At 34.0% G+C, this 26,974-nt stretch overlaps 2 protein-coding genes across 8 annotated transcripts in view; both read right to left on the bottom strand.

The window, feature by feature from the left end:
* LOC144446984 (cGMP-specific 3',5'-cyclic phosphodiesterase-like) overlaps positions 1 to 26,974 on the bottom strand; it is a 128,394-nt gene that overhangs the window by 62,664 nt on the left and 38,756 nt on the right. The gene's annotated exons all lie outside the window — the stretch shown is intronic.
* On the bottom strand, positions 322 to 18,848 carry LOC144446811 (uncharacterized). The gene is made up of 5 exons (XM_078136652.1): positions 18,316 to 18,848; positions 17,682 to 17,868; positions 17,373 to 17,551; positions 15,858 to 16,591; positions 322 to 456 (listed from the first exon to the last, which is right to left on the bottom strand). The coding sequence occupies exons 1-5, from the start codon at positions 18,776 to 18,778 to the stop codon at positions 322 to 324; spliced, it is 1,698 nt and encodes a 565-aa protein (XP_077992778.1). The 5' UTR covers positions 18,779 to 18,848.

A 26,974-nucleotide genomic window follows, 5' to 3' on the forward strand; every position in this document is an offset into this window, starting at 1 on the left:
ATAGAATCATGGAATGAAAAACTGACGGATCCTTAAGGGAATTTATCACAAACTTCTTCTCCACTGGAATGGTTTGTGTCTTTACACAAATACAATCTGTGATTAGAATTCCTAGAACATTATAGCCCTTATAGTATCTAAGGGCTACACTTTCAATGATTGACATTATCAAGAACTTTGAAAAACACTTGTAACATTCCCCATGCACAATGTTATTAACTGAGTCACACAACCATGAACTCAGAAAACCAGGTCTGTGACATATTTCTAGTTACACCAGCAATAACATTATAAACGACACAACCATCTATAAAAATATTATTAAGCGAGAGTTTTGTCTGGGGTATTTTCCAATTCAACTGAAGGGAATAGACATATTTTAGCAGAGCTACGTTCACAAAAGAGATCTACATGGAATTTGCTGGCATCATCACTGTCAATGCCATCTGTCAAGTGCTATTCATATGAAGCAATTGGACTTAGTTTATTCAAGTTGTTGTTACATGCCAGTGTTTTATTTAAGGGCGGTAAGTAGGTAAAATCTACCGGGGTTCCCACATCATTTTACCGGGGTTCCCCACCAAAATTATGATACATTGCATGGGAAGCACTACCAGTTTTACCTCTTTCCCCCTTTCTGTTACCGGGGTTCCCAAACCTTAGCAAAAACACTGCATGCCATGTTTATAACCTGTGCTATGATGGTCAAAGTTAGTCATAGGTCATACCAATATTACACATAACCTAGCTACCATGGGTGAAGGCTCATCTATTTCTATAATACAAACTATCTGTATAATACTAAGAATGCAGGGTATTTTCAAATTCGGCAGAGTTGAGTAGAGATCATTTACTAGAGTTATGTTTGCATGACAGTTCTACATGAAATTGTGGGAAATATTCCTCACTGCCAATGATGCCTGTCATACACTACTCATATCAAGCAATTTGACTTTCTTGAGTTGTGATTATGTCATGCTAGTTTTCACCTAACAAAATATGTATAACCCATGCGAAGCACGGGTTTTCTAGTATACTCTGAAATTAGGTCTCCATCATTGATTCATCAATTTATTCCACTTGGGAAATTTCAACCAATATTACTTTGAACTTTGAGGTCTAAGACTCTTTTCATTCTGCTTGGAATGGAATATTGATTGGTTGGCACCAATATTTCCTTTAAATTGAAATGAGAATGTATGAGTGGTCTAAGAATGTATCGCATGTGACAAAGGGGTCAGTGGCGATACAAAAATGATGACGCAAGGCTCACAATCAAGTTAATACAGAAACATAATATGAAAATTAGTAAAAGATGATCTCATTATGTGCTACGTCCTGATTCTACAAACAGTTTTGCATTCAGAATGCATTTAGCTCCCGTAACTTTGTAATTAAAGCCAATCAATTCAGTGAAAGTGAAGCAGTAACACTGAAATTGGACAATAAACTTGAATATGTTCCAAGTGTAATGAACCATCATTTCCTCCTCAATACATATTGTCTATTATACAAAAACCATGACAGATGGACGTGAACTACCACGTATATACTCTAGAGTCTAATACCAAAATTGCGTGACGTCTAGTTATTGCTTATCCACTAATTCACAAATTTGAAAGGTTGGAAACTTAATGGAATATTTCTGTGTCTAATATGTTACCTTCTATTGCACCTGTCAGTTCAGAGTTACACAATACTTCATGTCTTTCCACTTTTAATTTGTGTGCTTGATGCGTGCTCACACTACTAAAATGTCATATTCTGACTATACGTTGGCTTGCTTTTCACGACACAAACTGGCAATCATACAGAAATCTTCAATCCTCTACATTAATTTAACGTTTTGTTGTTTTTATGATGCAAAGTTGCAGTAATACATTCACAACCCTCTAGGTTAGTCTAACATCTCAGTTTTTATGACGAATTAATACAGATATTCACAACCCTCTAGGTTGCTCTAACATCTCAGGTTTTATGACGCATTAATAAAGATATTCACAACCCTCTAGGTTACTCTAACATCTCAGTTTTTATGACGCATTAATACAGATATTCACAACCCTCTAGGTTACTCTAACATCTCAGTTTTTATGACGCATTAATAAAGATATTCACAACCCTCTAGGTTACTCTAACATCTCAGGTTTTATGACGCATTAATACAGATATTCACAACCCTCTAGGTTGCTCTAACATCTCAGGTTTTATGACGCATTAATACAGATATTCACAACCCTCTAGGTAAACTATAACATCTCAGTTTTTATGACGCAAGTTAATACAGAAATTCACAACCCTCTAGTTTACTCTAACAGCTCAGTTTTTATGACGCATTAATACAGAAATTCACAACCCTCTAGATTACTCTAACATCTCACTGTTTTTTTATGCTGCAAAGTTGCATTAATGCAAAAACCTACAACCCACTACATTACTTTTTTTATTTGATTACAATATGCTGTTAAAGCATGGTATAGTAAACACAATACAATACAAGACAAAAATACAATACACATTACTTGTCTGCTGAGGATATCTTTCGAGATGTATCTAAAAGGAATTTGGCAAAAGGAAGTTTATCATCTGAACTGAGAATATACAAAAATTTCTCATATTATAAATTTATTACAAACGTTTTGTTTGTTTTTGAGACAATATGACATCAATACAGAAATCAACAATCCTCACTTTTCATTATATTTCATACTGCAAAGTGGAATTTATACAGAAAATTACAACCCTCTAGGTTACTCTCACTTTCAATAAAGTAATTTGTGATGAGAATATATGTAATGAGGTTGGCATTAATTTATTTGAGTGTTTATAGTTTCAACAATTCTTGGGCGCTAGCTGTACTATCACTTACAACTAAGCCATATCTTTTCTTGTTGCATAATGTAAATGATATGAATGAATATGATGATTTGACATCTCAGAGATGTATGTTGAAGAAATTAGTCAGAGGATACCGGAAGGGTCTCACGTGACGGGTCCAATGTGACCGTTTCACCTCATGCTGACCTCATGCTTTTATCCGTTTTCTTACCATTTGCATCATTAGTCTTTCGTTCAGACGATCAGTATTTTTTTAAATGACCATTACGAGTGTAATGCAACGAGGTAATCATGTTTTCAGTTTTTATAGAGTGTCTAAAACGAACACAAACTTTGGTACTTGACAAGTCAATGTTATTGATATCTACATTTCCGAGGTTTTCACCTCAGTTGTTTTAACACAAAATTATGTTTCTATGTATGTTTTTGCTACTTTTCTATTAATTATCGTCATGAATTTTATGGTTCTGCATCGATCACCCGAATACCCTGCTTTATAATGTGTATAAATTGTTACTACTTTTTGTTGAATTTCGATGTTTTCAAGATGGCGACCCATTGTGCGTGCATATAACACGCGAAGTCACTTGATCATTGACGGCTGTCCGACACTTGCCGGCCGGCCGTGTTTATTGACACTCTCGTGTCCTGCAGTGATCGTTAACACTAATTGTCAGAATTTCCTCTTGTATACTTAAAATGTTGTCCTTTTCACTCTTATGAAGACATTTTTCTGTTTATTTTCAGATTCTTCGCTATCACTAGTCGATTTGCTCTGCCAAATCTGGACTTTCTTCTGTTCTTCATGTTACATTTTGTCTCATATTAAACCATCTCTGTGTTGACTTCTATAAATTTGTCTTGTGCAAGAAAAAGACCTGAATGTAATTTGACGTAAACCCCATTCCTACCCCCTGACGATAGCTGTATGACTGATGTGGCCACATGGAATTTAGCTTAGATCTTACAAATTAATTGCTAAAAAAATCAATGTACAACAACGTCATGTATTACAAATTTGTATGATAGAAAATTGAGACCTCCAAGGCCTATTTTATGGCTAAGCTTTAATATGTTCAGAAAACACTGTAGTGAATATTTTCCTCTTGACATGGCTGTCATGCCAGTCACTCAAAATATCAAAATGATATATCTCGGTATCTACAAATCTTGCCATTCCAGCTCAAATTTACATAATCTACCTTGCTAGTTATAAATATTTCACAATGCTTACATGATCAAAAATACCTCATCATACATTACCACAATTTACGTAGCCTGAGCACATTTTGCTACATGTATGTCACCAGACAAGAGCAAAACTATGTTGGATTAAAATATGCAAAACTGAGAGACTCGCACAATTTGTGGCAATAGATAACTTGATAATACAAAGGCCGAAGTCTTGTTGTAGTTGTATTTATTTATTTTTTTGAGCAAATGTTTGTATTTTGGAAGGTAGACATCTAACGTTTTAGTCAGGTAGACTGAATATAGTTGAGGCGCTGAACTCAGGACACTGCACTCAAAAATACAACCTGCTTACGCGAGTTGCCTCGATTCTGGTGTCACGATTGCAAGGTGATATCGAATTTGCAAGTTACATGTTACTTGAAAATATCTCAGACATGTGCGAAAACATAGACCCTTTTGTGTAGGGTCAATGGTGAAATTAGGTGTGAACACTGATTTTAATTACTGTACAGTAGTAGTTGAGCAAGTTGTGAGAAGCTTGCATGTTTGCACTGTCACGTCACGTCACATCACTTGTCAAAGGAGACCACCTTCGACTCTGGGTCGGATCACCCACTTTCTACCAAAAATCTTGAACAGACCTTGTCTATTTCTAACTACAGCCATTTAAAAGTACACAAGAATACATCTATTTTGCAAAATGTGTAAATTTTGGGCGAAAAACCGGGCCGAAATTTCCGACCTCAGTGGGGTCAAGTATTCTTCACGAAATTGCTGAAAAATCACAGTACTCCTATCAATAATTACAAAATCGAGTCTTCTAGCACGGAGGGAGAAATATCAGTCAAAATTTTCACTTTAAAGTATCCAAAATCATGAATTGTTGTGAAAGTTATGGCGAGTTGAAAATGCCCCAAAATACGGCTGGTGAGCAATGAGCCAGCCACCATTGTAAACATACCACACGATCAAAGTGTACACAATGGAGGCTCACTGCATAATGAGCTTTCAGAGTTGTTTTTTCCCATCATGCTCTGCACCCCTTCCAGCCTCCTCTGAAATTAGTCATCTACTTTCACACCTATACACAGGATGAGTATTTTCACGATTCATAATCACCTCTTTTAGTTTTCATAAGGCCTTAAAAAGATAATTCTTTGGTTCGGTTACCCCACCCCACCTAGCTTTTCACTGCCGACCCTAAACTTTTTTTTAACGTAATCGAGAAAAAGATAATAAAATTGCAAAAAATTGTGAAGTCTCACGAGAAATAGTGGATGCGGAAACTGACATCAACTTAAAAAGACAAAATATAATGGCTGTATATCTGATAGGAAGAAATGAGACCATTTGCAAAATAATGGAAAAAATGAACTACACTCTTACACATGAAAAAGATTATAATATAAAATAAAATAAAAAATCTATCTACCCACCTACTCTAAAATTGAGTGTAATTGGAACCATACAATTTTTTTTATTAGAGCTAAACTGTAAAACTTCAAAAATAAAGATCATGAACATATAAATTGTTCAGTGTAATTTTAACCACCAATTTTATTTTCTTTGCAGTTTGCTTAAAAGTGTAATTTTTGTTACGTACTCATAAAAGAAATGTATCAAATATGTTATTGTATGCAGGCAAGTAAACATAATTACTTCACTAATGGGAGTATATTCAGACATATGTGGAATGTATTCAAACAGATATGTGGAATGTATCCAGACAGATATGTGGAATGTATTCACAGATATTTGGAATGTATTCACACAGCTATGTGGAATGTATTCACACAGATATTTGGAGTGTATTCACACATGTATTTGGAATGTATTCAGACAGATATTTGGAATGTATTCACACAGATATGTGGACGGTATTCAGACAGATATTTGGAATGTATTCACACAGCTATGTGGAATGTATTCAGTGGTATTCGTAGTGTATTCAGATAGGTATTTGGAGTAAAATAAGAGAGATATTTGGAGTGCATTCAAACAGGTATTTGGACTGTATTCAGAGAGGGTTGTTTCAATTGTATTCAGAAAGGTATTTGGAATGTATTCAGACAAATATTTCGAATGTACTCAGAGATCTAGCCTATTTGGAGCGTATTCAGATAGGTATTTGGAGTGTACCCAGATATTAGGAGTGTACTCAAAGAAGTATTTGGAGTATATTCAGACAGATATTAGGAGTGTATGCAGACAGATATTTGGAGTGTATTCAGACATATTTGGAGTGTACTCAGAGAGGTATTTAGAGTATATTAAATCAGACAGGTATTGGGAGTGTATTCAGACGGGTTTTTGGAATGTATTCAGAGGCATTTGGAGAGTACTCAGAGAAGTATTTGGAGTGTATTCGGAGAGGTATTTGGAATGTATTCAGAGAGGTATTTGGAATGTATTCAGACATATTTGGAATGTATTCACACAGATATTTGGAGTATGTTCTGACAGATATTTGGAGTGTATTCAGACATATTTTGGTTGAATTCGGACAGATATTCGGAGTGTACTCATACATGAATGTATTCAGACAGGGAACATGGGATATCTTTCTTCTGGTCCTTTGATTCATAGCTTAACAACACTAAATCAACTTATATCTCTAGATTTTCATTATCATCTTTCTTGCTTCAAAATACAAGAGTTCAGTGGATTAGAATAGATAGCGTAAAGTTAGATTATCATACAGTCGATTAAACATATTTGCTGAAGAATTATTCCAGTGTGATGAACACTGCCCATATAATTATGCTAAATAAGTCGACCGGAAAGTGATCATGTCTTCCAGCACAATCATTTTTATCTTAAATTTGGTCCTTTTACAAAACTGCACATCAAGCAGTGAATAACATATTACCCTAGAGGATAATGCTTGCTTTCTACAAGTACACACGAAAACCTCACGGGATTTGCACCCCTGCCTTCCTTATTTGCCATACTCATTGTACTACTAATTGCTTCATATTGAAAAGGTGTGATCCATTAAGTTGACACTGCCAAACTGTCTGTTACCATGGTAATGTCTAAACTGAAGATGACAATACAGAAACAACAAATTAGGCACGAATACAGGCTATCACACATGCTAAATATGGCACAATGCGCTATAAGAAATCCAGAGTAGAACTTCTGAATGCTTCATTGCTTTCCAATTCACAGGAAAAGGAAAATTACTCTTAGAGATTTCGGAGACCAATAAGCTCCTCAGATATTTGATCATCTTCACAATGATTGCATACAGAATTTTCTTTTCCTTGTCAATCTCATCAATAAATTCATGGATTTCAATAATACAATTTTTTTATGAATAACCAACGCCATATTTGTTCATGCTCTATGTGTGTTTTCCAACCTTGTCTACCGTACTGCCAGCTTACCATGGATTTAATGAAATCTCAAGTTACACAATTTCTTTTCATGGTCCCATAAATCTTTTCTGAATTTCTGAAAAAACTTACAAGTTCTTGTCTTGGCATGTTTAAGTTTGAATCCTTGACAAAATAATTTTGGAGAAAGCAGGTGGGTTGTAAAAATTCATACTGCATCATAGTAGAACACTTTTACACAGTAAAGTTTTCCACACTTGACTCTACAATGACAGTTTTTTCACTCTGGTTGCTCCTGTCAAAACAATATGTCTAGTATGTCATGAATTCTGTAGCTTTGGAATTCAAACCAGTCACAATATTACCCCAGAGACCAGTCTTGGTGTTACTGGTTCAAGAAGAGCTGCTTCAGATAGTAACACCAACACAAGTTTCTGGGCTATCAAAATATGAAGTACATCATCAATTCTATGGCTGTACAATTCAAATTGTCACAAACAAAAATGGATGCGTTTGAACAAAACATACAGGATTTATACCAGAGTCTTTCTCCTTTACAAATTATGTACATCTACATCATTGGTTCTGTAGCACTCAAAATATGAGTAAAAACTTTCAAAGTCACCATTTTCTTTCCAATGGTTCATACAATTATGCTTGCACATTTACAATTACAGCATTCCCAAATATTTTTCTGCAACCAGCCAGACTCATGACCTTAAAGGTTTTGCCACTTTTAGTCTTCAACTCAAGGCCGACCCTCAGGTCACAAGCATTTTCCTTGTTTGATGAAATACTGACAGCTAAATTTTTGAGTTGTGTATTAAAGTTTGTCTCAAAAGTACAGGAGACATAGTCATAACTTGTGGAATATGCAAATTAACTCATTAATATGCAATTGATTTATAGATATATAATTCTCAGATTCTTGCTGATGGCATCATGATTACGGTTTGTGGAATATGTAAATGAGCTAATTAATATGTATCTCTTTGAATCAATTATTCAGTTCATGAACATATTTACATTTGTAGTTCTTGTTGCTTCCTGCTGATGATACCATAATTACGATGTGAAATATGTAAATGAACTATATTAATATGCACTTCTCATGAATAGTTCACACTGCTGCTTCAAGATATCAGATAATTGAAGCAACTGATAACTAGAGAACCACTTTTATTCACAACACCATCATTACTTCCTATTTTTTGCTTATCCAATCATCACCATATCACACTACTTTTGTAGTATTTGTTTTCTAATACAATATGATGATTTAATTCTCCTCCTGCTTTCATTTACATGTGTATAATTAACATAGTAACACAATATACATAGATGTCCACAGTAAGTCCTTGAGAATGCAAATACAAAATAGAAAAGAAAGACAGAGCTTGTTTTCTAAGGAAGAACACTAACAGAACTTTAACTTTTCTCAATACATGTACTTGTTTGAAAAAGAATATTAGATAATAATGACTTGTTCACTAAAAAGATTTGTAGGAAACACAAAATCAATCATGACATATGTCACAGAGTAGGTGGCTACATCCTTCCTACTTTTAAGTCTTCTCACATGTATCTTAATGTATCATCTCATTTTTAAAATGTGTAATCTGTCATTTTGAGACAGATTAACTTAGCTGGTAGTCTAAATGAATTTATCAGTTTGATAGTTGCTGAGTTACTAATCCTTTCGTGATATCATTTTATGTATTAAATACTCAAGGCTAGTGTTAAATCTCTCCTTATGGTTGACCTGTGTGTTTCACTTAATGTATTTACATGAATAGCTTTTAGTGTTAAAAGTACAAATCATTCTACACTTTAATGGGTTAAAATATGAGGTATGAATACTAGTAGATCACATTGTTCACTGTGATAAATTACCACATCAATGTAAAAGGTGGCTAAAATGTAGAAGGCAATACAACCAAGGACTGTATGTAAGCAAAGTTGTATGCATTAAAACTGAAAATTTACTCATGGTCATTCTACATCCAAACAATGGGATTTTATGTCTTTGATTTTGCAGTGTTTAAAATATGAGTAACAGGTCTTCTTCATTGAAGATACATACTCCCAATATTTCAACTTAATCATTCATATTCTGAATTTTTACACCAATTACAGCCGCCATTGGTTCATTATTGCTAAGGTCATAAAATAAAGTGATCTACATAATTGGACTACAGTATCTGACAGTTGTGCAAGGTTTGATTGAAGAACCTGTATACATGAACACTTTGAATATTTTAAGTCGATTTGAATTTTGAAAATGAAAGAAAATTAAATTATGGAAAATAAACAAGAAATGAGAATCTACATTTCAAAATCTTGAAAATGGTTTTCAAACAACAAAATTAAAGTAATCTACCAAACTGTCTAACTAAATTTATGGTGCACCTATACGAGTCAAAGATTAAAGTCACATTGAAAAGGTTCAAATATTGTACATAAACTCTTCACTTCCATTCAGTTTTACGGTAGAATATACCTTTGGGCCAATTTCCCTGAAAACCAGTTATTCAAATCTTATGAAAGCTTGTGCCTTGACCTATTGAAATGATAAAAGAAATCTATCATTTTGACGTCTTTTTCAAAAATATATTCAGTGACAACTGTCTGTTTCTTCTTTATTTTAACTAAGAACAGGTCTGAGTTTTCTTGAACAAATTTACAAAGGTTTAAGATTTTGATTTCCAAGTCACATACTATATGTTAGTATTCAAGCAGTGCACAAGATAAGAACTTACTGGTTGCAATCTTACTAAAACAGTAAATAAACACTTGGGGGCTGTAGAGTCACATGATGATTGCTTGCCCCCCTGGGAAGGGGTCACATATGTTAAAGTTGTTTAAAATTCAATATCATCGGATATAACAATCCAGCTTCATAATCCATCCAACCACACAGGAGATGTTACAGTACTTTTGTACAATGATCTATGTCCAACTTACGTGCCATGTATTTTTTATTCTCTCTCGTACACATAGGGATCAATATGTGAAAAGAACAACAGTAAGACAGTTTGCATAACAGATCTGTTTTTACTAATAAGAGTTGTTCACAATATAACAGTTACATGTATAGTGGTGTTAGAATACCTCTGTTTTTACTAATTATTTGCAACAGTTATAGTGGCAGGTATTGTTACAGACATTGAGAAATATCTGGTGATTGGTGATCGATCATAAAACAATTTGAATTTGTTCTTTATCATTTTAGTCAAACCTTATAAATAAAAATATTTTGTCAATAAACTTTTCGACCATACTTGTACTATGTTCACATTGAATTCCTTATTGAACACACACAAAATTTGGACTTCCATTTATGTAAAATAAAATTACATGTAAGCTACAAACAAAATATATTTGGAACTACCAAGGCCCACTGTAACACCCCCTGTCATCAATATCGCTAATATACTGACATTCATTACTTATCCGGTGCATTACCTAATCACACTGTGCAACCCCTCCTGTCACTACCCACATTCTCATGAAATGAATTGAATGGTTGATAGTTTCCATCTGACATTAATTGTCATTTCTGCATCAGGGCAAATAAAACTATGTTTATGAAAAGCATCACCAACATGTGTACACACTAACTTCTTTTTTCTATTTTTTTAACTGCCAAATTGACTGATCGTTTTTCAGGTGTTCCAATGAGAAACAGAAAAATAAACATTTTATAAGGGTCAGCCTTTCAGGCTTTAGTTATACTTTAATTACATGTTCCCTGGTTAGCATGCTCAATGTAATCTAGTTTTCTCAGGTTTGACAAGGTTTTCAAATTGAACAGATACAAAATATTATTTATTTCCATAGCAACCATTAATTTTGTTTCTAATAAGGAGATCAAATCTACCCTGTATAATTGGTTTTGCTAGTAACTCACAACACAATATAATCAATACTGTAATGTCATCTCTGACTTTCTCCTTGTTTGTTTTCATAAATGGACATTTTTCATCTTCAGATATGCCTTGTAGTTATATCATATACCAATAACGTCGATGACAACAATTTCATTTATATCCATTACATTGGCTGTATGCAATTACAGGTCATCTCTCTGTTTATAAAGACCATTTTTAGGTCATACCATTTGCAATACATATTAAGTATTTATGGATAAAAGTTTGCAAATATCTGAAAAAGTAAATGTGAAGGTGATTTTCAGCTAAGCTACTTGCTGAATACTTTTTACCATTATTGTAAAAGAAATCCTATGTTACTACACTGTTCTAAAACATTTATTTTCCTGACTAACTTCTGCACTAAGTTTGAACTAAGATATATATCATACTCACAGATAACTCCCGACTAACTTCTAGTTCTACACTTTTAGCTATTGAAGATACACACACCATACTCATATATAACTCCCAACTTCTACATTTTTAGCTACGATACACATACCATACTCACAGATAAGTCCCGACTAACTTCTAGTTCTACACTTTTAGCTATAAAGATACACATACCATACTCACAGATTACCCTCAACTTCTACACTTTTAGCTATGATACACATACTATACTCAGACTACTCCCAACTTCTAAACTTTTAGCTAAGATACACATACCATACGCACAGATTACTCTCAACTTCTACACTTTAGCTAAGATACACATACCATACTCACAGATTACTCTCAACTTCTACACTTTAGCTAAGATACACATACCATACAAACAGATTAAACTCCCAACTTCTACTTAGTTAGCTACATGTAAGATACACATACCATACTCACAGATTATTCTCAACTTCTACTTAGTTAGCTAAGATACACATACCATACAAACAGATTAAACTCCCAACTTCTACTTAGTTAGCTACATGTAAGATACACATACCATACACACAGATTAAACTCCCAACTTCTACTTAGTTAGCTACATGTAAGATACACATACCATACTCACAGATTATTCTCAACTTCTACATACTTAGCTAAGATACACATACCATACTCACAGATAACTCTCAACTTCTACATAGTTAGCTAAGATACACATACCATACTCACATATTACTCTCAACTTCTATGTAGTTAGCTAAGATACACATACCATACTCACAGATTAAACTCCCAACTTCTACACTTTTAGCCATGATACATACCATACTCACAGATAACTCCTGACTAACTTCTATACTTGATTGAATGTACATCATACATTTACAAAATAATAAGATTTCAAGTTCGTTGACATTCATTTATGTTGCCTTGTAACAAGCACTACCTAGCAACAAGTGTTCAAATTATATTTGTTTAAGTTCAGCATGAATGCACTGGGCTGTTAATTAGTCTCTAAGATATGACATGTGCAAGAGAAGGTTGATAGTGCAACATCACGCATCATATCTGCCAGACTACAGACAGTATGTCATTTTTACTGCAAAGACAGTAAACGATTGTCCATTTTTAATCAATTTAAGACACTCAAATTTCTAGTCTAAAATGTAGATAATTCTTCTTTTCTCATTAATCATATATTCACAAATTCATGTATTTCATACAGTATTCATACACCAGGAAATGATACACTCCTACCCACTACCTGAATTATTTCATTACAACAGTTTACTATTACCATATAAATTATACAGTCAGGATATTGGTTTTGAAGAGTGGGTGTTATATGTCGGAAGAACCTGCCTCAAAAAGGGCAAGGGAGTCACGTGATGTCTTTAAACCTCATATCTAAGCCATGAAGATTTTATTTTTACCTTTTATGGCATTATAGTAATGACCAAAACAATATTTTATGTACCTTTCTCAAATGACTGATGGTATAATATTAGTTGCCAAATGGCAGAAATAGCAATAAAACAAAAAGCAATATCACTTGCAAATTTCTAGCCGATGGATTGTACTATATTTGGTGTGGCGTTTCACAGTATGATACCGCAAATTATCAAGTAGGGTAGCTTTATGCAGGATTGTATACTAGGTATAACTAACATCTGCAGTTTGACAAATATATTTAAATTGATTAATGGCATAAGATTTGCATATTTTATTCACCATGTATGATAAAGATGAGAGGGTACTTATTTGTATAAAAAAAAAGAAGATAAATTATGCAATGAATATCAATATTTCAAAACATACTGCCATCGCCTGATCAAATTACTGGTGTTTTCACATATATACTTATGAAAATGTCGGTATTTTGATGAATCTCATCCTCACATCATTCAATTTTACAAGAATAATCTCACTGTAAGTTCCACTCATTTATTTCTTATACCGCTTTGCATTCAAAACCTATATTGTATATTCTGTTTGGCAGTTGTCATAGTAACCAATCATTTTGGCTCATGATGTATTATGTTCTCTAAAGGGCATTTTTTCAATTTTTCTTCAGATTCATTTCAATGCATTCTATTTGAGCATTGCATCTTTTTTCCAAGCTATATGCAAAAAAATCCTGGTATTAATGAGAACAAAATGAACAGCACTTGAAAGAAGGTAACAATCAATATAGGATGGCAATATACCTGACAGTGTATAATAATTTGACTAAATCATACAACTACCTTAATCTCCCAATATTCAGGTATTTCCTTAATTGAAAACTTGCAACTGATCAAGTTGTATACATTCCTCTAATTAATCAGATTATCCCTGTTCCTTTGATATCAATCATTTTTATCCTATTTCATAATCTATTTTTCTTTCAGATTATGACTATTTTTAGATCAGCATTCTCCTGTATGTTTTATTTTGTCATTTTTGATATATTCACCAACATTAAAGTAAAAATAAGTTACATACCCAAGTCAAAGGTAATTTACATGCCTAGGTCATGGGTAATTTACATGACTAGGTCGTCGGTAATTTACATAATTGGGTCATGGGTAATTTATATGACTAGGTCATGGATAATTTACATAATTGGGTCATGGGTAATTTACATGACTAGGTCATGGGTAATTTACATAATTGGGTCATGGGTAATTTACATGACTAGGTCATGGGTAATTTACATTATTAGGTCATAAGTAATTTATATGACGAGGTTATTGGTAATTTACATTATTAGGTCATAAGTAATTTACATGACTAGGTCATGGGTAATTTACATAATTGGGTCATGGGTAATTTACATGACTAGGTCATGGGTAATTTACATTATTAGGTCATAAGTAATTTACATGACTAGGTCATGGGTAATTTACATACCTTAAGGAGATGTACTACAAAATGAGACTTTTTTGAAAGTCTTGTCAATTTCATGAAATTTGGCATACACGATCTTTGATACATGAATCTTCAAAAAACGATATAAAAAATAGGGGTCGCCGAGTCACGTTTCCATGGAAACATGACCAAACTTGGGGCCTTAAATATGTTGAAATTGACAACCTTCAGAAAAATAGAGCAAAATGATGTAAAATACTACCCCATATGCAATGTTTTCAAGATATATCAAAGAACAGCTAATAAATTTCAGAAATAATAAAGGTTTAAATGGTTTCCAAGCCAATTTGATACTATAATTGACCAATAACTGTCATTTACAATTTTTACAATTGACAGTCTTTGTTTTTACCACCAATTTTCTGTTAGTCTTGTCATTTCTTTGAAATTTTGTTGAATGAAACTTTGATAAATGAAGATCACTTTGCCAAAATAAAATTGCAATGTCACCGTGCTTATTTTCAAAATAAATGAACATTTATATCTGGCACATTGATAATTGATAAGGCCATGGTCAGTTCAAATGAATATCTTTGCTAAAATTGGAGAGCCTAGGGGGTCCTTTTATATCAGCGGTCAAAGGTCACTTTGTCCCCTCCCAATTGTCACCAAGTTTCAATGTTTGGTCTACTGTGGAATCTCAGTAGACAAGGTTAAAGACACGCCTATGCCATATTTTGCAATATTTCCAAAGCCCCCTAGCTTACTCTCAGATATACAGTCTGAGGCTTATACTGAACATTGTGCATAGGGCATTCCAATGTTATTTTCAATATGTGAAACTGTTCATATTAATGTTACACAATATGCATGATTGCAACTGTTTTCAGCTCCCATATCCTCACACTTCTACACACATCACTCACTTACAAACACAGAACATTACTGAGAGAACAATCTGACTTTTTATTACAAATAATACTAATATATATCTCTCTACCAATATGTCTATACACATTTCGTATGTATGATTTCTAGCAGGCTACAAAAAAGTACATTACAGAGTGTCAAGAATTTGCAATCTCTTTCAACTTACTGTTCTTCTATTACAATTGATTTCTAAAACATTTAAAAATTTAGTTGACACAGTTAGTCAAGTATCTATGCCCTGTTATATGACAAATGATCATGCGAACTTGTTCACTATTACTTGAAAAAAGAAAGAAAACTAACAATATTCTTATTACATATCTCATGTTAGACTATTAAAAAAGTGACAAACATTGTTTATGATGCGGTCAGACTTGGTAACTCTTACTGTACCACCACTATCTTCAGAAAATAAATCCCTTAAACTATTGAAACCATCTCTCTGATATGCTAAATGAAGATGTTGATAACACAAACCAGATCCTGCTACTTTCTGAGCCATAGATTTGCTAAGCACTTTGTTATCAACAAGACTAACTAGGGTAGTGTAGTTACAAAACTGTTCATGTTTGTAGTGCTGGTGTTGAACTATCCAGTCACAGTGTGATGTAAAACTGTTTTCTAACAAAGTTGACAGTGATACATTACATGTTTCAATCAACCTCTGTAGCATGATAACATCAGCTGTGGCATTATGTGCATCATATATCTGGCCTACATAATCGTTAGCAAGACTCTCTTGTGAGTAAGAATTTCTACCTGGTAAAATAGATTTAAATAAAGGTAAGCTATCAACAAAACCTGCCACAGTTGTGAGAAATTGGTCTAGTAAAGAGGTATCCTGTAAAGATTTAATTAAATAACGACAATCAAATGAACGACAATTATGACCAACTAAGATGGGATTATGAACATTTTTCAAAAATGCTAAGAACTTTGTCAGACAAGTCTCTTTTGGTACACACTGTACTGGTTGGCCCTTGTAGCACAGTTTTCCTCCTACAATCGTGAGGTGTGTCTTCTCTGATGCAATCTGAGATATAGGTTGCCTGGGTAAGATGTACTCCTCAAACTGGTGCTGATCATACCTTGCTGAAAGCTGGGTTATTTCAGCAGTTGAATCTGCAATACAATGGACACCACATTAGTTCAGTAATAATTACAGCACAGGTTTGATACACGTGCTCTCCACTGAACTACATTGGAAGTAATTCTGGGTACATGATAGGGATATATGAAATGTAACATGTTACACATTCCTACATTTCAATTGTTCGACTTAAATTATCAATAGGTTAAAATTCAATGTTGGGTGACATATTGCTTTAGTGTTTGAGTATTGGTTTTCGACTCTCAAGGTATATTGTGTGAGTGATGTTGTACTTTGATGTCAAATAAAACATCTGAATTGTGAATTCAATTTTGTACCTACATGTAACAAACGGTTGTATAGTACACATAATTACTGAAACGCATTTTGTCAATCAGTGTGTACAAAAAAAACCCAGTAAAATTAATTAGGGTAGTCACTAACTGTACTCTAAACTTATCAATTTACCAACTATGTATTTGGTTATACTTACATTTCAAATGGTACTTTTTCAGTGGCAATAGTCAATTCAACTTTGGCATCCCAACTTTGACTCAGTTTTTAGAAAGTCATTTCAGTGAAATAAAACAATACATTAAATCAAGGGCAATATCACAATTCATTGCCCATCTTTGGACTAGCAGTCATAACAGTGATATTGATGATACACTCTCCTTACATTCAGGCATCATCAATATTACTGTCATGACCACTATCCCTTGGGCATGCCATAAATCATGATATTACCCTTGCTATCATGTATTATCATATAACTGTAGTATGAATACTTTTTACTCATGCAGTTATACTTACATGCAGAAGTGGTTTCAATATCAAAGATAACTGGGGTATACTGTCCTAAATCAATTGGTACTTGTGTAGGTGGTTTTATTGGTTCAGGAATTTCTTCATTTTGGTATGATTCTGAAAGCCCAATATCTTGCTGGTATGTAACACCTTCTCTGACCTCTGTGGCAGCAATGCTTTTTGCCCTTTTCTCCTTGTGCTTGTGTATTTTTTTTACTGCTACATTGTATGTCTAACAGCTTTCTTTAAGTTATTGATCAGTTTGGTTGGTTCATGTGTGTATGTGTTTGTTTTTGTGACATTTCAATAACATACCTTGGTTTCTTTGAGGACATCACTTCATCTCTAAGAGCTTGCTGGCAGGATCTTTTTGCTACATGGGTAATAGCTTCCCCAGCTAATTTCTCTTTACGTTTCAGTGTTCGGTTGTGCATTGTTGGTAGTGACATGGAAGAAAACATGGTATTGACATGTGTTTCACCAATACCTGCATTGATCATACCTTGGGGTGATAAAAAGGAGAATACTTACAATCTATATATACATTTGAGAACAAGTAGTTACTTCACTAAAATGAACTTTATTTTTAAATTTGATCAAGCTTTATGTATCAAACTGAAACGGTATGATTTTGTGAATGGAAGTCTATATTTAAATCACAAAGGGTATATTATTATACAATTACAGATATTCCAAGCATATATACAAGAAATATATCAACATAGTCCCAATTAGTCAGAGAGACAATACAAGTACAAGTATGTGAAATAGTAACCAAAATAATAGCATTAGACAGTACATCATGTAGGTGGAAAGAATGTGATTCATTTCCTAATCTGTAACTAGTATTTACCCGAAAATAGAGGTCAGATCTCCATGGCATACATATTCACCATTACAACGATTGTAGTTACATCTTATGTTCATCAAAATCAACGATGTCACATACCTGTTGCTATTTTAGTGTTGATATCGAAGGCTGCCATTCCACGCTTCTGTCCGACATTTCGATGGGTTTTGTTTGTGTACACGTTATTGCTGGCACCGCAGTTGTGACATTCAACATGTAAAACACTGCCTCCCCCGTACTTAGTTTCGCCAGTACACTTGATGAGACGAAGATGGTTACGACATACTTTACACGAATCTAACTCTTGAGCAAGTACTCCAAGATTGACGACTCTTACACCTTCATTCCAAGGGACATCCTTGATGGTCGTTGTTGTCAGCTTGTCTCTATCAGCATTCGTAACATTAGTTTTACTTGCAATCGAGTCCGGATCCAACGGACGGTTTGGATACTCCCCACTTACTGATTGTACACGCCACCTTTTCACTGTTGCTTCTTTTACCTTTAGACGACGTGACAATTCACTCCGTTTCAAAAATTTGCCACTACCGGATTTTAACATCTTAGGTACCGTCGATTGATCGTCTGCAGAACTAAAAAATGGCCGACGCACACGTATATTTTCGTCAGTCTAGGGGGTTTTATTGCGCACAAACGTATGCGCGACGGAATTCGGCGTACTTAACCTTAAATCACAGATAATTTACATACCTAAGTCACAGATAATTATGTACATGTCACAGCCTCAAGTAATTCACATAGTTACAGGTAATTCACATACCTAGGTCACAGGTAATTTACATAGTCACAGGTAATTCACATACCAGATTACAGGTAATTTACATAGTCATGAGTAATTTACATAAGTCACATGTAATTCACATCCCTAGGTCACAAGTACTTTACATAGTCACAGGTAATTCACATACCTAGGTCACAGGTAATTCACATACCAGGTCACAGGTAATTTACATAAGTCATGAGTAATTTACATAAGTCACAGGTAATTTACATACGTTACTGGTAATTTATATACCCAGGTCACAGGTAATTTATGTAAGTTATGGGTACTTTATATCTCTGTCTGCCTGCCTGTTCATTTATCTGCTTGCCTTCAACAACAAATGTCAATACTGGAGAAAGCTACAGCTGATACCAACAAATTATCTTTGATGAAAATCTCAACATCAGATGGGAGATGTTTGTACATAATAAATTGCATAGTACTGTCAATGTCTGTGAATTTAGCCAACATCAAACCAATTTATCACAATTTACAATTTGTCTCTGTTCTTACAGTTTAAAATCATTTCAGGTGCTTAAAGCAATTGCTGTAGTTTGGGTTATTTTCTTTATGTTACCAAAGTATGCACTCCAAAAAAGCCTTAAACTGTTGATGATACATTGCTCAAGAAACCCAAACATATTCTTAGTTAAAATCGAGTAAAAAATGTCGGGGTTTACTGTGCAAATCTTTGAAATAGAGGTCAAAGTAATATCAAAATAAAGCTTTATTAGAATCCCAAATGGCTACCAAATACTATGACACAACCCCAGTGCACAAGTGCAAGTGTAGCATACTTGTTTGCACGACTGCTTGCATGACTGCTTGCAGTGTTCATTGTGGCAGTACTTTCACGAGCATAGTGAGTGAAAGTGTGACAGAAAACATTGCAAGCATGAGTGCAAATACAGTTTATACTCCTAAGTACCAAAATAGGCACTCATGCAGCATGTGGTTCTGTCATTATTACAAATGTTGATCCAAAAACAATAAATTCCCATAAAAAATGACACTATGCAATCACACGCTTTCATGTAAAATGAACAAGTGCATCCTCATTTGCATATCATTTGCATGCAGGTATGCATTATTGTTTTTGCCATTGCACTGTAGTGCAAATAACACTAGTAATATGAGCCCCACCAGTGCAAGTAATCTCTGGTACATATGTAATAATAATGTTTACTCTATGTGGAGTCATGATTAGCTGAATGGTTAGAGTGGCCAGCTTAGAATCATGCCTCATTCCTGTCATCTGTTTCTGAATGGCTAAAATCCTTGGGCAAGATTTTATTGTCTTGAAATTTAATAAAAAACGCATTGCCCAAAGTTTCCTTCTAACTTTGTCATTCAGACTGTTGAAGCAAAATTATGAATCAAATTCAATATTGCCAATATGTACTCATACTTACTTTGTTTTTTACCTGTCTTTCATTTTTAACCTACTGACTGACCAATCATTTTTTAAGATGCTAAGATGAAAAACATAGAAGTACTGGCATCCTTATTACTTCATCAGTGATAAAAATAGAGAGAGAAACATAGGAAAGAATTATAAAAATCTATCAATCCAGTATTTCTCCAACTTTAATTCTTTCAGTTTCCATCATTATCACTTCAGTTAACTCCCCATAAATCATCTACTTCAGGTGGTTTTCCAAGAAAAGTGCCGCGTCATTTCCTTGTGTCAAAAAAAGTCAAGAACTAGGACCTCAAAGAAAAAAATGCTTTAAAAAGTAGAGTGTAGTACTTGTTACAATAGAAATCTGTAATGATCATCACATTTCTTTTTATTAACAAATCATTGAGGGAAAAGCAAGCATCAAAATAAATGTCAACAACAGGTAGTCATAGTAACAGTCAGCAATAGCTATCCATTACATTTGGTTCAACTTATCTTACCAATCACTATGGTTGCTAAGTAACTATTGAAATACATCTCCTATCCCTAGTTATACAGCTGGGTAAGTACTGAGGCACAGTCATGGTTAGTTGCTAATTTTTAGATACAATGTAGGAAACGTCACAATATCAAGATTGTATATAGTACCTCAAGGTAAATGACTGAAATGAAGATGGACAGTAACTACAGTACATATGGATGAAACGTAATGGTTGTGCTTAATATCAGGGAAAATAGCTTTTAAAACTACTGGTTATCAACAAACTCCATTAGAAAGACATGTTTTTCATATGGCAAGTTTATTATTTGTATGAAGTCATGATGGTTGAATGGTTTACAGTAGGTCAGCACTAAGAACCTTCAAGTTGCTGGTTTGAGACTCATTTACTGCAGTGCATGCTACAACATGTTTCTGAATGGCCAGTCTTAAGATAGGATATGAACCACAATGGTGCCCCCACTGAGGTGAATAAATTGGAACCTGGTAGGATAGAGGTTGTTATGTGAAGAATTTAATCCTGTGTGTTTAATATATATAGTAGTACAACCGTATCCAGTCAAACCACCTGTATAAATGGGGACCTGGTAGGTTAGAGGTTTCTATGTGAAGGATTTAATCCTATATGGAGGTTGCAATGGATTGTATGCCCGGGTTGTAGAAATGGGTAGCCATTGTAAAGGTCTTTGAGTACAGTGTGGGAAAAACATTATTTTTGTATACTTTACCATGTCTGCTATGGCATGTTTAGTTATTATGCAATAAGGATTAAGATTGAATATTACATGTGTATACATAAATATCTATATTCAGCTGTGAACAGTTTCCACTTTGCTACTGCTAGGTAAAGTGTCAAGATGGATGACAGCCGAGTGTTTTTATACAGTGATAGAATGGACAGACATTGAGGTCAGGGCCAGTTAACTTGTTTCCATGGTAATGAGATATGTCTATGGTGTACAGAGATTTGTGTCCATCATCTACATCATGATTTGTACCATACATGTACCATACTCTCTGCTAGCATCTGTGATTGATTATTTATCTAGTCTTTGCTATGTACACTATATGAATGTCAGATTGGTTGTTATTCCTTCTATATGAACCTGTGATGGACGGGATATTCATTGAGGTCAGAGGTCAATCAACTTGTTTCCATGGTAATGAGATGTGGCTATGCATCATCTACAGTCTTTGCTACACTGTATGAATGTCAGCTTGGTTGTATACCTTCTATATAACAGTGATGGACGGGATATTCATTGAGGTCATGGGTCAATTAACTTGTTTCCATGGTTATGAGATGTGGCTATGCATCATCTACAGTCTTTGCTACACAAGATGAGTGTCAGGCTGGTTGTTACAGCTTGTATATTATACAGTGATGGACTGGATAAACATTGAGGTAAAAGGTCAATTAATTTGTATCTATGTAATAAAAAATAGGTTTATGAACAGCAGTATCCATTGATTAACAGTCTCCCCTAACTGAAATGAAGGCTGGTCATAACCATTGCATTATTTTAATTATAATACATTGACAGACAAGACTAACAGTACATGAAGTTCACCAGAATATTAAATTCATTTTTATAATTTATAATCAAATAATCTCATTAATGGTTTCCATGGTAATCAGCTGACTTGGCCAACAAGATAAACTGTGCCATGATGTTCATATATCAATGGTCATACATAAAACTGGGTTGACTATTGAAATATGTTTTCAATTTGTCTTTCAAATGACTTCAAATTGATATTTTCAAACAAATGTACTCAAGTTGACAACAGGTACATTATGAATATATCGATGTGTTTATATGGGTGGTAAGTAGGTAAAATCTACTGGGGTTCCCGAGTCACTTTACAAGTTTTAAAACAAAATTATGATAGATATTACAGGGTAACTATGCCACTTTTACCCCTTTCCCCTCTTCTGTTACCATGGTTACCTAACCTTAGCCAAGTGCAATAGAGGTCTTTTTAGACTTCATAAAGTCATAAAGTATGTGTGATTTATATCATAAAATTACCACCACAACATGCTACAAGGATTATGTTGAAATCTCAGACTTCACAAATACTTCCATCATTCAAACAATCACAGTTATTTACCCAACTAAACGAAATCCCAGCTTTGTGTAGAAAATAAATGAAACACAGTCTGTACAATTTGTTGTAAATTGAATACGTCCATCAGTATGATTTTGACACCCACATACACAGCATATAATCCCTAGTATCACAGTATATTCTGATGAGACAATAAGATTTCAAAACATAAATGCTATGGTTTTCCCATATGTTTGACAGCTGAATCAATTTAATCTGTATCAAAAACCATGTTGATCTTTTCAATAATAGTCTGCAACATATGTTACAACAATGTTTATTTTCTGTACATCATAACAGCAAAGCATTCTGGGTCAAAACATTAGGCGTCATTGGAAAAAATAGCACCATGGCATTGTGCACAACTGATATTGAAATCCAAACTGTTATTTTATAAAGAAGGTATTCCTTTTAGTATGCAAATCTACCCAGTAGTTTTGAAGTTTGAATTTTTTTACCAAAAATAATATGCATATCAATGTTTGCCTAAATATCTGATAAACTTTCTTCAGATACTAATCATTTGGAGGGGTGGCTGCTTCCTGGTACATGGGTTTTGATTAAAAAATATAAATACCAAATTGTAGGTGGATTTTGTCATTCATTTGATGCTGGAAAATGAGAATTGTCACCAAAGCTTACTGAAATATGTTGGCAAAGCTGGTAATTAATAAAGATACATACTGAATATTCAAGTGTGTACAACCTCTATATGAAATGGTTTCTCCCAGACAGTAGAATTGCACATGTAATTTCACTAATGTATTCAATTTTTAACTTTTTGGCAAAAAACATTCTTAATATTTGAATGTTATTTATCAACTTGTTTATAATTTTTTTTTAAAATGATTTTGACATCATGGCCAATATAATCAAAATTTCATTTCTAAAGTTCCAAGAGGTAATTGAGATTTTGGCAAAAAACTTATATTATTCAATAAGCTGAGTGTTATTTTTGAACCCACTTGTACACTTTATGATAGTATCATAAAGTGTACAAGTGGGTTCAAAATTCTGATAGTATGTCTTAAAATTATAGTAGTCATTTACGTTTAATATCATCTATAAATTTCCAAGAGGCGCTGACATTTATGGTCAAAAAGTTACATTTTACATTAATTTGATTAGTACTTTTAATATATCATATCATCAATAAATGTTCCCACAGTTTTGACACTCTGGCATACAAACTGTGGCTTGTTATAATAATTCAAAGGATATTTTTACATCTATAAATTGTCTACAGGTTTCTGAATGTACAGGGGAAAAAGAGGCTTTTTAAACATAAAGTCTGACTTACAATTGTTTGCATTTTTAATCTATCAACTAAATTTTCATAGCTTTCAACATTTGGGTGTAATTTTGCACATCTCATAAATTTTGTTTACTAAGACATACACAATCCAAACTATGGACATACATACAACAGGGCAATCAAGGTTTTGTTTACTAAGTCATACTCAAACCAAGCTATGGACATACATACAACAGGGCAATCAAGGTTTTGTTTACTAAGACATACACAATCCAAACTATGGACATACATACAACAGGGCAATCAAGGTTTTGTTTACTAAGTCATACTCAAACCAAGCTATGGACATACATACAACAGGGCAATCAATGTTTTGTTTACTAAGACATACACAATCCAAACTATGGACATACATACAACAGGGCAATCAAGGTTTTGTTTACTAAGACATACACAATCCAAACTATGGACATACATACAACAGGGCAATCAAGGTTTTGTTTACTAAGACATACACAATCCAAACTATGGACATACATACAACAGGGCAATCAAGGTTTTGTTTACTAAGTCATACTCAAACCAAGCTATGGACATACATACAACAGGGCAATCAAGGTTTTGTTTACTAAGACATACACAATCCAAACTATGGACATACATACAACAGGGCAATCAAGGTTTTGTTTACTAAGACATACACAATCCAAACTATGGACATACATACAACAGGGCAATCAAGGTTTTGTTTACTAAGACATACACAATCCAAACTATGGACATACATACAACAGGGCAATCAAGGTTTTGTTTACTAAGACATACTCAAACCAAGCTATGGACATACATACAACAGGGCAATCAAGGTTTTGTTTACTAAGACATACACAATCCAAACTATGGACATACATACAACAGGGCAATCAAGGTTTTGTTTACTAAGTCATACTCAAACCAAGCTATGGACATACATACAACAGGGCAATCAAGGTTTTGTTTACTAAGACATACACAATCCAAACTATGGACATACATACAACAGGGCAATCAAGGTTTTGTTTACTAAGTCATACTCAAACCAAGCTATGGACATACATACAACAGGGCAATCAAGGTTTTGTTTACTAAGACATACACAATCCAAACTATGGACATACATACAACAGGGCAATCAAGGTTTTGTTTACTAAGACATACACAATCCAAACTATGGACATACATACAACAGGGCAATCAAGGTTTTGTTTACTAAGACATACACAATCCAAACTATGGACATACATACAACAGGGCAATCAAGGTTTTGTTTACTAAGTCATACTCAAACCAAGCTATGGACATACATACAACAGGGCAATCAAGGTTTTGTTTACTAAGACATACACAATCCAAACTATGGACATACATACAACAGGGCAATCAAGGTTTTGTTTACTAAGTCATACTCAAACCAAGCTATGGACATACATACAACAGGGCAATCAAGGTTTTGTTTACTAAGACATACACAATCCAAACTATGGACATACATACAACAGGGCAATCAAGGTTTTGTTTACTAAGTCATACTCAAACCAAGCTATGGACATACATACAACAGGGCAATCAAGGTTTTGTTTACTAAGACATACACAATCCAAACTATGGACATACATACAACAGGGCAATCAAGGTTTTGTTTACTAAGTCATACACAATCCAAACTATGGACATACATACAACAGGGCAATCAAGTTGCAATCTAAAATGCATATATTTTCTGAAGATTTGTTCCCATTCCTACCCATCCATGGTGTTATATCTGCAATATACATCATCATTTACCTGTTGCTTTGGGGCATGGTCTTGTTGCTAAGGACATTTGCATATTTAAAAAAATGTTTATTTAATTGCCTACCCATCCCTGTTGTTATATTTACAATACACCTATCATTTTACTTGCTAAGGACATGGTCATGGTTGTTATGGTCACTTATGTAAGTATGGCACATTCACAATTTGTAGACAAATACTTTTAGAATCATTACCAATTTATCCCCAGTAGTTTTAGAAGTAAAGTTCAATACCAAAATCACTTGAATCATTCACAATCATTTCACCAAAATCACACACTTGTAATGTGATCATTTTGCTTTGAACAATTTCCAAACTAGACACTACAAGTAATGTCCCTACCAAATGCCAATTCAATCGGTCAGGCAGTTTTTGAGTTTAAGTCAGACAGACAGACAGACAGACAGACAGACAGACAGACAGACAGACAGACAGACAGACAGACAGACAGACAGACAGACAGACAGACAGACAGACACAGACACAGACACAGACACAGACATAGACACAGACACAGACACAGACACAGACACAGACACAGACATAGACATAGACACAGACACAGACGCAGACACAGACACAGACGCAGACACAGACACCATGCCTATAGCACTATTGCAATATTGTGCTAAAAATGATATCCTGTTTTATTCTCTTTACAATTTTGCAATTTTAGTAAACATTTGGGTTGCATATATATATCTGATCAGAAATTTTATTACTGGTATTTTTTGACATACACATCCGTGTATGGTCTATACCTTGAAGACTTGTACTCTACAAATGACATAGTCTGAGTGTGGTTAAAAAACTCAAAAATATGCTAAGTATCTCATCTATTCTCCAATAATGGTTTTCTGGTATTCAGCCTTC

Source organism: Glandiceps talaboti, chromosome 15, assembly GCF_964340395.1.
Source record: "Glandiceps talaboti chromosome 15, keGlaTala1.1, whole genome shotgun sequence".
NCBI classification, from domain to species: Eukaryota; Metazoa; Hemichordata; class Enteropneusta; family Spengelidae; genus Glandiceps; species Glandiceps talaboti.